This window comes from Lactuca serriola, chromosome 4, assembly GCF_051521515.1.
Source record: "Lactuca serriola cultivar US96UC23 chromosome 4, Lser_US96UC23_V15, whole genome shotgun sequence".
Taxonomy (NCBI): Eukaryota; Viridiplantae; Streptophyta; class Magnoliopsida; order Asterales; family Asteraceae; genus Lactuca; species Lactuca serriola.
The window spans coordinates 188413412-188425763 of record NC_136411.1 but is presented as its reverse complement, the minus strand read 5'-3'; the positions used below and the strand labels follow the sequence as shown (position 1 = coordinate 188425763).

The 12352-nt window shown below is 37.5% G+C and overlaps 1 protein-coding gene across 2 annotated transcripts; it reads left to right on the top strand.

The window, feature by feature from the left end:
• Window positions 1-8254: 8254 nt before the first annotated feature.
• Window positions 8255-9730, top strand: LOC145103063 (peptide deformylase 1A, chloroplastic-like). 2 transcript variants are annotated; one of them, XM_079040600.1, is made up of 4 exons: window positions 8255-8822; window positions 9001-9077; window positions 9164-9231; window positions 9312-9730. In XM_079040600.1, exons 1-4 carry the CDS (start codon window positions 8330-8332, stop codon window positions 9550-9552), a joined length of 879 nt encoding a protein of 292 aa, XP_078896726.1. In that variant the 5' UTR covers window positions 8255-8329; the 3' UTR covers window positions 9553-9730. The 2 variants fall into 2 exon arrangements, with proteins under 2 accessions (XP_078896726.1, XP_078896725.1); XM_079040599.1 differs by having other exon boundaries at window positions 8268-8836; window positions 8988-9077.
• Window positions 9731-12352: the final 2622 nt, after the last annotated feature.

Genomic DNA, 12352 nt, shown 5'->3' with positions numbered 1-12352 from the left:
GTAAAAACTATATTTTTGGATAATGATAGTCGGAGTTGAGAAAATACACACTCTTACATGAGACACACACAGATACTAGATGCCTTGGTAGAATGCTACTTTTAGTAGAAAACATAGGGTTTTCTAGGAGAGTTCAAACAAATTCAAACTTCACAAAACTTATACAAACATCTTACAAACATCTTACAAATGATTTCATACAAACACAGACATTAATATACTTATGATCTCACCAGATTTAAAGCTGATACTCGCTTTCAAAATAACTTGTATTCTCAGGTCACCAGTAGACAGGTACAGGTGTCGGGTTTTGAGAAGAAGGAGCTCGTTCAAGACTTCTCTTTTATTTTGATGTATATAATTTTTGGTGTCTATATAACTTGATAGAACACACTTGTATGAAATTATACTATTAATGCAATGGATGATGTTGTTGCTTGTTTACTACATTGCATTGTTGTGATACTGTACATGACGTCCTCCACCCCAAAACGTTTCTGCCGTTCATCGGTTTTGGGGTGTGACATAAAGAAGCACAGTTGGAGGCCATAAAGGAAGAGAATCGAAAGTGAGCGGGTGATCGGTCAGGTTTCGGCCTTTGATATCGACATCAGGGGGATTTTGAATCTTCATGGATGGGTGTGGGTACCGTATGCAGTTGGGGCTCGACAAGTGTTGATAGAGGAAGCCCACAAATCGAGATCCTCCATTAATCTGGGGGCTACCAAGATGTATCTTGACTTGAAGCATAATTATTGGTTACCATGTATGAAGATGGATGTGGCCTGGTTTGTAGAGAGATGCTTGACCTGCCGAAATGTCAATGTCGAGAACCAGCACCCTCACGACAAGTTGCAACCTTTGGAGGTTCCACTATGGAAGTGGGAGAAAATCACAATGGATTTCATCACAAAATTGTCAGGGAATGTAAGAGAACTTGATGTTATATGGGTGATAGTTGACCGTTTAACAAAGAGTTCTCACTTCTTAGCCATAAGTGAGGATTCTTCTGCCAAGAAGCTAGCTGAGATTTATGTTCAATAGGTGGTGGATCGGCCATAAGTGAGGACTTTTATTGTATCGAATCGAGATGTTCATTATACTTCCAGGTTTTGGAAGAGGTTTCACGAAGAATTGGGAATCCGATTGCATTTCAATACCGCCTACCATCCACAGACTAACAGGCAGAGCCAGCGGACTATTCAGACACTTGAGGATATTTTGTGTGCATGTGTTATTGACTTTGGTGGGAGTTGGGACTCTTACCTCCCTTTGGCTGAGTTTTCTTATAACAATAGCCATCATGCCTGCATTGGCTTGCCTCCCTTCGATCTTTTATATGTGAGGAGTTGTCAGACTCCTATTTGTTGGGGCAAGGTCAGACAGAAAGAGTCATGTGGAGCACTGAGATAGTTCTTAAGATGACCGAGCTTATTCAACAAGTCAGACGGAGATTGCTGATGACTCAGAGTCATCAGAAGAGTTATGCGGACATACGGCGATCTGAGTTGGAGTGTCGGGTTGGTGATTTGGTGCTTCTGGAAGTATCGCCATGGAAGGGGGTTATTCGATTCAGGAAGTGGGGCAAGCAGGGCCCCAAGTTTATTGGCCCTTTCAGAGTGTTAGCCCGTGTGGGCAAGGTTTCTTACTGGTTGGAGCTCCTTGAGGAGTTAAGTCAGATTCATGATACCATCCATATTTCCCAGTTGAGGAAGTGTATAGTTGATGAGATAGTTGTTGTTCCTCTGGAGGACATTCAGGTCGATGATCGCCTGAATTACATTGAGAGGTCGGTGGAAATTCTAGATAAGAGAGTGAAGACCCTGACGAGCAAGGTGGTGAACCTTGTCAAGGTTCAGTGGCAACTTCGGAAGGCCTTGGATTGGACCTGGGAGACCGAGGCAGAGATGCTTCAGCATTACCCTAATTTGTTCCCTAAGGCTAAGTTCGAGGGCGAAGTCGGGGAGATTTATAACACCCATTGTCAGGTATTTTATTTTCATCCCATGAGGTTATTGTAACTTGCATTTTGGCCACTTATGATGGGCGTACTATCCTTGTACCTCGGTCTTAAGTCTCCGAGTAAGTCAAGGCGGAGGATGGAGTACGTTCGATGTACCTCTGAGTACGTTGGGCGTACTCACGCATATGTTAAACCCTAAATTTTAGGGCGTGACCGCTATTTAATCATCTTATCCCTCCCTTGGACATCATCTCATCCAACCACCATTCCTTCTTAACCCTAGATCGAATCCCTAGCCTTATTAGAGTTTTTTGAAGCTTGGAAAGTGATTCTTAAGTGTTTTGTGTTAGAAGGAAGATCATGTAAGTAGTGGTGGTGCATTCTAGCTTGTAGATGCATCAACTTCAACTCTTTGTGCACCTTTTCAAGGTATAAAGTTCAAATCTTGGAGCTTATTTAGTTAGATATTGCCTAGCCTAGCCTTGCATTTTTTGTTCTTTTATCCCAAAGATTTGATCTTTATGAGTATGGAGAACTTTAGAGCTATTAAGTCGTCCTTTCAGACATTCTAAAATGTCTAAAGTCATAAAAATGTTATATTGACCATTCACTTTCCTCCAAGAAAGAGATATGGGGTTTGATGAAGTAAGAATTATGGTTTTTGGGTTGTAGCTCCTCGTATCCATGCAAAGGCTTAAAGTCAGAGATTTTATGGATTTAGACGTCCTTTAGGAGCCAGATCTGAGTTTGGAATGAAAGTCTTAATGAGTAAGGCGTTATATTGGTAGCTTTTAAGGCCAACTTACGAACGTTGAGCATATGCCTGGCTACGCCCCGCTTAGCCAGATGCGAGCCTGTCCCTCCCGCCTTAAGTTCTACACCCCGCATAGAGTGAGTACGCCAAGCGTACTGGGTGATCGTTGACTTTCGTTGACTTTGACCATTTGTGCCTTAGATGGATTGTGAGGGGTTTTGTAATGGCAAATTGGTCTTTCTGTGAGTATGGTCTAGTCTTGAATTGGGCTTATCAGTGTTTGAGAAATACCTTAATTATTAATTAAGGTTAATCGGTGTATTTATTTAGGCGGAATCTAGTTCCAGCAGTTCGGGTGTGAGTTCTATCAATCATCAATATCAAGTGAGTCTCTTCGCTTATTCTTACATGTGTAGTAGAATAGTTGTATATGTATGTGACGACCATCTGGGTCTAAATTTTATTACTATTTTTGTGTTGCTTGTATGTGTTGAGACTTTTGGTAGTCTCCATGGTTGGTTATAACCCATAGGGTGTGCTGTTTGTCCACTAAGAGTTCGGGTATTCTCCAGGGTTGCCGATAACCCATAACAGTTTTATGTGTTGTGTTGTATGTGATATTTTGGGGAACTTACTAAGCTTTGTGCTTAAAATTTTTGATTAAATGTGTTTCAGGTACTTCTAAGGATCACGGGAAGGTGAAGGCTTGATTTTACACATTCATCGGGAGATTTTGTTATTAGATATTTTAAGACACTCTAATATTTTGATGTGGAATTGTATTTAACATTATGACTTTTCTTGGGATGGTTTTTATGAATACTGTTTTTCTATTGATTTAAAAATGAAAAATTTGATGTTATAGAGGCTGAATAGAGAGGTAGTACCATAAAACCATCCCTATTGACACTGATGAGATAAATGGGTGATGAGTAGGGGTAGGGTGGGATGTTTAAAATCAAGCAACAATGGAGAAATCAGGCATCAATGTTGAAATCAAGCACCTTCCCTCTTTATCATAGAAAAAATAAGAACCAATAGCGAGGTAAGGAATGAGAATAGAGGGGTGGATGAAGTCTTCTAAGGAAAAAGAGAGGAAAAGAAGGAGTATATATATATATATATATATATATATATATATATATATAGAGAGAGAGAGAGAGAGAGGTAGTACCATAAAACCATAAAGAACTTTCCACACAAGAAATGAAACCATGGGGACCAACCGTGTAGACATTTTGATAATTATCCCGAATCCGTCTATATTGGCAAACCAAAGGGACCAACCACATAAATTTGTCTAGTGTTGTATAGCTTTTAGGTTTTGTTTTTGTTATCCCATGAAATCAATTTAAATCACTTTAAAAGTCGATCAAAATCAATATTGACATCCTCTTTGCATATCTTGATGATGAATTTATGGACTCTATATTGTTGAATGTCATAATATTGTATGATTTCCTAGAAAATGTGCACTTGCCCTTCGTTCAGGGTTTATTCTTCGTTATTATCCCCATACAATTATTATTACCTTTTTAATTTTATCCATGCCAACATTAAAATCTTTAATTGTATAGGCTTTATGAGCCTCCCAAAAACAATCTATTAGTTGTGTTGCTCCATCTGTATGTGGATGTTATGTTGAAATACAAATAGATACCACATATTCTCTGATGGGTGTGAGGAAAAAATGAAAATGGATGTTGCTATCGATGGAGACCTATCATATATGAATGTAAGATCATCTACATAGCATATGCAATAGTGCAGTTATGAAGGAACCATGACCAAGAATCTATACACTCACTTTTACATATGTCATATGCAACCAGTAATATTTGGTTCTATCCGTCCATCATAACTACAAGTAACATGGGTACCTTTGAAGTCGACCTTTAGGTGGGCAACATTTACTAAAAGGCCGACCTATAACAATTGAGGAAAGAATGTACCTATAAAAATGAAAATGTATTTAAAATTACTCATTCACGTCAGTACATCCAAACTGTAATTATAAAAAGTAGTAGTACTTATCCAACAACCAAGTGCGATATACAAGAACTAAAACCAAACATTATCATCTATTTTAATATGTATCATCGTTTTGGGATTATATTTGACCAAGTTGCAAAAATAAGTTGGGATTTTGGTAAATGAATCATCTTTGGTACCCATTAACAACGAGTGCATGTTATTTTCCCTGCCAAGCCTGTTGGTATGTGATATTAAATTTGTATTTTGAATTCATATCCCTAACAAGCTCACCACCCCGACTCTACTATAATCCTCAACCATAACCACAACAATCAAGTAGCCTAACACTTTTTTGTTTGTAGAATTTTGATCTGTTGACTAGGGTCTAGCCTCTATGATTGAATATTGACTAGGGTCTACTATACCGACATCGTTAACCTGAACTTGTTATTGGTGTTCAGTAGTATCATGTGCACCCACATCATTAAGATATGTTCCAACATTATCATCACCAACATACTTATATTTGCATCATATGATTTTGAGGATCCTCATAGTGAATCGATAAATGCACCATATTTCTAGTTTTTAGCAACACTATGAAACTGAGGCACTCTATGAGTAATAAAAGTACCCATTAGGTTGTTTCTCCCATTTCCACTAGATATATTTGAACCATACGTTTTTCATCTATCTCCACCTTCTTTAGCACAATCACCTTCATCAACCACCACATAAACATTCACAGGTTTTCATCCAACCACATTAATGAACTTGATCAAGTGTCTAACATCACTATCATCAACTATGGCTATATAATAATGCATTTCAGGATGTTAGAAAGTAAGACTAATATTAGATTTTGATAAAAGAAAAATCACTAAAATTAATATTTTCCGAAAAATTCACACCGAAATTGAACATTCTAAAAATTCCCCTCGACAAAACATATATTAGTACATAATCAACTATCTCTCACCATGGGATGTTGCAACCACAGTGGAATATTTAGTAGAACTCATTTTAGTAAAAGAAATATAACAAACAAAATTATAAAAATTAGAAACACTGATAATCTAACCTTTTTTTGTAACACCCATTTTGCAAGATGGGTCATTGGTGATCTGAAGGAGCCAAATGTTTTGTTTTTGAGGAAAAGTATCTTTTCATGATGTGGTGTATGGATACCCACGGCGTGACACGACTTTTTATCATTGCGTTTTTCTGGTGAGCACCACGACGTAGTGGTTGTGACAACCCAAGCTCATGATCTTTTAGAGTTTTTTTTTTGTATTTAAAGCTTCTAACTTCAAGGCTAGGGCATCCTCTTCAGCCTCCAACCTTCCTAAATGAAGCCATAGCCTTCCTTTCACCAGTTTGTGCGTCCCTTCTCCTCTTTCATCCATTTGTGAGCTTTTGGCATTGTTTTTGATGCCTTAGAGAAGAAGGTGTTCTTGGTGCATTGTTTCAGCAAGCAAACATCCCCCTCATCATCTAGTGCCGTTTTAGGACTCTAGTAAGTCCTCGACCTCCGAACTTTATATGTCAAGCATGCTAGATCTAGATTTTTATCTACTTTCTTCCATGTTTGGGGTGGTTTGAGTGTTTGGACTTCATAAAGTTGGTAACCTAATGAGTCCTTGAGGTTCCTTTGTGGTCTATTGTCCTATATCTAGAGAGTTATTGAGCTTTAGGGTTCATGTAAAAGATCTTGATTCTTATTTTTCTCCATATTGACCTAACTTGAGCTCAAGACGTGCATTGGAAATGTATATCTATAATGTAATGATTTTTACGATGCTTTGGGGGAGAAGAAAGCCTTCTAGAAAGTTTGAGTTTATAACTTGAAGGATTAAGAACATGATGCATTAAGCTGTCTAGAGTTGTTCCCATGACGTGGCGTATTGACGAACCCTTGTGATTGTTTTGTCCTAATGTTGTCACAATGTGGCCAAAGGGTGTCTACAACGTTGGGTTCGACTAGGGCTGACTTTGACCATTGACTTTTTGACTAGTTTGACTTTCGGTCAAGCTTGGAGAGGTGTTAAGCTATAGTCTCAGGTTTAGCTTGTGATTGGTTTAGGAGATTCGTGTAGTTGATTCTGTGTGAATTTGAGTAGTGGATTTCAGTTCTTCGTTCTGGTAAGTCTTCTCACTGTATTACCTATATCATAATGGTGTGTATGCTAGACTAGCTGAGCCTTATTTGCTGAATGTTGTTATTTGTATTATTGAGTTGCTGATAACTCCAGGACTATTAATAGTCTGTATGGTTGCTTATTACCCATAAGGCTGCTGTGAGCCCATCTGAATGTTGATAGTCCTCATGACTGATGATAGTCTTAAGGTTCCTAATAACTCATAACTGCTTATATTGTTGTGTTGTATGTAATATTTAGGACTGTTGATAGTCCTCAGGATTGCTGATAGTCTCAGGGTTGTTGATAACCCATAATTGATTATTATATTGTGTTGTATGTGATATTTTAGGGAACTCACTAAGCTTTGTGCTTACAGTTGTGGATTAAATGTTTTTCAGGTACTTATCGGATTGTGAAGACGGGATTGTACAAACACATCAACAGTTTTATGATTCGAGATTCCGCATTGTCTTCCTTATAAACAATTGGTTTGACTTGAATGTAACTTTAATAAAAATGAGTGTTTATTTTATTTTAAAAATGCTGGAATTTGTGACGTTACATTTTTATAAAACATTTTATATGGAGATTTGTGTAATTGAAATCATTGTCAAAGATGTCAAAATTGTAGTCCAAATCAATAAAATCTCAGTGAAACTTACATGTTTTATTGGGAACATAAAAAGGAAAGGAACAGGCAAATGGACCTTAGCCATAGGTGATTTGGGAAAAAAAAGATTTTATACATACACATCATTTTCGGACCATGGGCTGAAACTAGGCTTAAATCACAGTCCATTAACCACAAATCGCAACTACCTTATATGAGATCGCAGGTGAGAGTAGGTATATGTGACTATTTTTGAAAAAAAAAAAAAAAGGTAGGATTTTGGCTTTGAAAAGGTATTAGAAAATTAGTTAAAATTGTAACTTTCTCATTTATTTATGGCCGGTTAGATTTATAAAAATTTAATTATCACATAACTTCCATGGCTTATGGATAAGAAAATTATTTTATAACTTACGTATCGAATAACTAATTGTTTCATGACCACATGACTATGTTTTCTCATATGAAAGTTTAAAGCATGATATAAAGCACACTAGATGTAAACTTTGGACGTTGGTTAATCAAAATCAAAACTATCAATATTTAAACAAAGGAAATGACATCAACCAATTTAGAGTCAATGTACCGGTTTGAGTATTTTGCATTTGGTACCGGTTTGAAACACCGGTCTAGAAACCAGTTTGCAAACCTATAAAAACCCGATTTTTATATAGTAAAAAACTATTGGTTTCATCAATTATTTCTTCAATTTGTTAATTATACAAGATTTTAGAGGTTTCCTAAGACCGAGTTTAACCCTTTGTACTATCAGAGATGCCAAGAAATTATTTTCGAATCAAACCGATCCAAAAGCTATATCCACCCAAAAATGAGTAATTGGATTTGTCTATTAGAGATCTTGGGTTAAATCATTTAGGCCCAAATGTATGATCCGGTTAATGAAAATGCGACGATGCCAGAATGGAATTGCTAATCAATCAATGGTGATGAAGGTAATGCGACGGCTGTCGCAACGTCTCCCATCGAAGCCACTCACCGGTGAATGCTTGAGGCTCGGCAGAACCACATCGTTTCTCCACATTAGAACCCTAATTGTCCAATCCCAAAATAAACCCATTTCAAACCCTGGATTTCCTTCCTCCAACCCCGCCTTTAACGCCAACTTCATCACGGCTAGTAGAGGTTTCAGCTCTCCTTCCACTGTTATAAATCCATCAAGTTGGTTAGGCGGGTTGGTGAAGAAGAAGAAGGTTATAGATTTGCCCTGTATCGTGAAAGCCGGTGACCCGGTTCTTCACCAACCCGCTCGAGAAGTCTCGCTTGAAGAAATCGGGTCGGATCGTATCCAGAAGATTATTGATGATATGGTGCAGGTCATGAGGAGACGACCTGGGGTTGGCCTTGCTGCTCCCCAAATTGGTATTCCTTTAAAAGTCAGTTTTTTTAATCGAAATTCCAGTTTTCCAATGATCATTTTATAGAATTTCCATTCCTATTTGGCTTTTGAATTCATGTTTTAAGCAAAATTAATGTCAATTTACACCATTATCTTTCTTCTGCAACCAAAAATTGATTCATGATCAGATTATTGTGTTAGAGGATCTTAAAGAATACATCGCTCATGCACCAGAGGAAGAGAACAAGGCACAAGACAGACGTCCTTTTGATCTTTTGGTATCCCAATTCACCAACAAATTTGAGTATTCCAAAATCTTACCTTATGAATCCAAATTTTTCTAACTGTATTCTTGAAAAATTAGGTTATTTTAAACCCAATACTTAGAAAGAAGAGCAACAAATCTGCATTCTTTTACGAAGGCTGCTTAAGGTAAGTTGGATTTGAGTAATTGAACAATGAAACACATTGGAAAATTTGATGATTCGTTGTTGATGGCATGATTTTTGCAGTGTTGATGGATATAGAGCAATGGTGGAAAGGTTCGTAGAGGTGGAGGTAAGGGGTTTAGGTCGAGATGGGAAGCCCATGAAGGTGGATGCATGTGGATGGAAGGCTCGTATTTTACAACATGAATGTGATCATTTAGAGGGAACTTTGTATGTCGACAAAATGGTGAAAAGAACATTTAGGACTATTGAGAACTTGGACTTGCCTCTTGCTAATGGATGCCCTAAATTGGGTGTTCGATAGCATTTTGTGGTTGTGGTTTCAAGATGTTGTAGTAGATTTATGCTCTTTCAAATGAGACTTTTGAATATACTTGCATTGTAGGAGTTTTAATCTGATGTGGATTTGGCTCTTTATGTGGGTTGTATCTTATTTATATCTAACATGATAGCCTTGTGGGGAAAAGAGTAACTTTGAAATATCGGTTGTGTTTTTATTTATTTATTTATTTATTTATCGATTTAGGTTGTAAAATGTAACATATTGCTTTATAATTTAATTTTAATTTTATAAGCGGGTTGTATGAAAAGATGTTTTTGTGATGTTTGATGTGTAGACAAGCAAGTTTGTCGCCAAAATAATGCTTTTAACCAAAAGAGTGTTAGGAATTTTTAGAGTCTAGTGATTGTTGATCATTTTTGGCACGTTTGAACTTGAAAAAAACATAAATATGTAGCATCGAAAAATATAAAGGTGTTGGGTAAACGAATTAAAAAACAAGAAGGATGTATGATCAATACCTATTCATGTAGACGGTGGTAGAGAACTTAAGAATGTAATGCAATTAGTAGCTTTTGTGACAAGTAATAAATAACTCGCAACATTTTATTTCGAACTCCTCAATCTAATGGAACCATTAAGAGGGAACAAATCGAGCTTACAAGAGATTAGATGTATGTTGTTAACATTCCGGAGAGGTCTTTAGAACAAAGAAGTAGTACTTGGACAGTCGTTTTGGAATAGGTTTTTTTCTTTTTATTTTATTTATTTATTATTTTTTTTTTGTGTGTATGTGTGTAAAATATGTTTTGGTTCTTTTTGTATAAGTTTTGTTTCTGTAAAATCTAAAATGCAAATGTAATCTCAAAAATCAAACAAAAAAACTAATAAATACATAAACTTAAATGATTTGTTTAAAATAATATTATAATGTTCAAATGGTCTCTATCGTTGTACTCCAAAAAAAAATTCCGTCGGTCGTTTATGATATAACATTGCCCATGGCCAGCTTTTAGCCTCTATAAAATATGATTTCTCGGCGATCAACATCTTCATGAACCAACATAAAAATACCCCACAATCCTATTTACTCTCAATTTGTTGTGGTACGTCTAGGGCATTTTCGAAGGTCATGTTGAAACTCTCAAGTAGGATGGCATCGGTTGGTTCAGTACCCCAGCAGTTGATACTCACTAGCAGTCTGTGGATATGGTCTCACATACCTATAAACCATTCATCTACTTCTGGAAAATATATGCTCTTCCAACGACTATCATATATAGTCATTTTAGATGTTTTCAAATCCAAAGCACCTAAAAACCAGTGAACAAATGGTATATTGATTAGGATGTAGAGCTACACGAAAGGTTGAAATTAGTTAATAATAAAATAACATTATACTATAAATTACTATTAGAAGCATAGTACGTAACGAGCACAAAATTATATAAATTACTGTAATATCCCGTTTAAAATAGAATAATTAAATAATAAATCTGGAACCCGAGAAGTGATTATTATTATTATTATTTTATATTGTTATAGTCCAAAATCAAATAATAATTATCGGGATGTTAATTTCGGGGGGTTAAGGTGTTATTTCAGGACTTATTTTGAAATGTTTTCGTAAAGGAGGGGCTATTTGGTATCTGTAACGTCCCAAAAATCACGACTGAAAATTTTCTTTAAACATTACTAAAACCATATTTATAAAAGTCATGTCATAATTCATAACATAAATTCAGAGTATTAATTCAAAACATATTCTCATTATCAGAGTAAAACATCCCAGACTGTCTAATTAATGGTGTATGCCATGCGATCACCCCGAGCTCTTCCCTCCACTACCGGAAGTACCTGAAACCAAAACTGAAAACCATAAGCATGAAGCTTAGTGAGTTCCCCAACCTACCACATACCCTCTACAAACACATATAGCACATACTGGGTCACGCCCGCTATTTCGGGCCTCGCCCGCTACAACGGCCCCACCGCTCCAGGCCCTGCCTGGCCTCGAGCCCCGCTCCGATACAAATCTATTTCTTTTAGGCCCCGCCAGTCTCTGGCCCCCGCCCGCTAATCACATAATAAAAAATAGCATATAACACATAGCTAAACATACCCTACTGTATTCCTGTCCTAAGGCGTCGCCTGTCTTGGACCGCGTCCCTATCATGTTACTAGTGAGTCATGGAACCCCGTCCAAGCTCCTACTATAAGTGAGATACGGGCCCCCACCCACACTCACTCCATACCTAACTCGGGCCTCGCCCTGAATCTGCTACTAATGAGATATATAACACCATCCATACTCTGCTATTAGTGAGATACGGGACCTCGCCCACACTCACCTCCCTACCAGGCACATACATGTGTAGCACCCGGTTCCTGGTACGTAAATATTATTTGATGTATTTCCTTTCTTTTAGCCTTGGACTCGGCGAGTCATAGGTCCGACTCGCCGAGTGGATGCGGGACCCGGGACGCGTTTAAATTGTCGACTCGACGAGTCCATATCCTGGACTCGGCGAGTCACAGCTGTTGGATGAAACCCTAAGTTTCAGGGGTTTGCACCCTATTTAAGCAGCTTATCTGCCCCAGGCCAGCCCCCATTCTCTCCCCAGAGCTCCCCAACCCTCGTTTGTGCTTGTTCTTTGAAGATTGAAGTTTTGTTGTGTACTTTTGAAGGCTTTGAAGGAGGAAGGAAGTAGATCCAGAAGATAGGAAGCCATCCAGGCCATTATTGTGTTCTTCCAGCAGTTCCTTTGAGGTATAACCTGTTTTCCCCTTGATTCTATGCTTAAACTTCATTTGGGTCCTTCTT

Bases quoted from the DNA above. Each gene is read 5' to 3' on its own strand.
- LOC145103063 (XM_079040599.1), top strand. From the start codon at position 8,330: ATGATCCGGTTAATGAAAATGCGACGATGCCAGAATGGAATTGCTAAT. The intron at 9,078-9,163 runs GTATCCCAATTC...TTGAAAAATTAG, and splicing joins GACGTCCTTTTGATCTTTTG to GTTATTTTAAACCCAATACT. The intron at 9,232-9,311 runs GTAAGTTGGATT...TGATTTTTGCAG, and splicing joins TTTTACGAAGGCTGCTTAAG to TGTTGATGGATATAGAGCAA.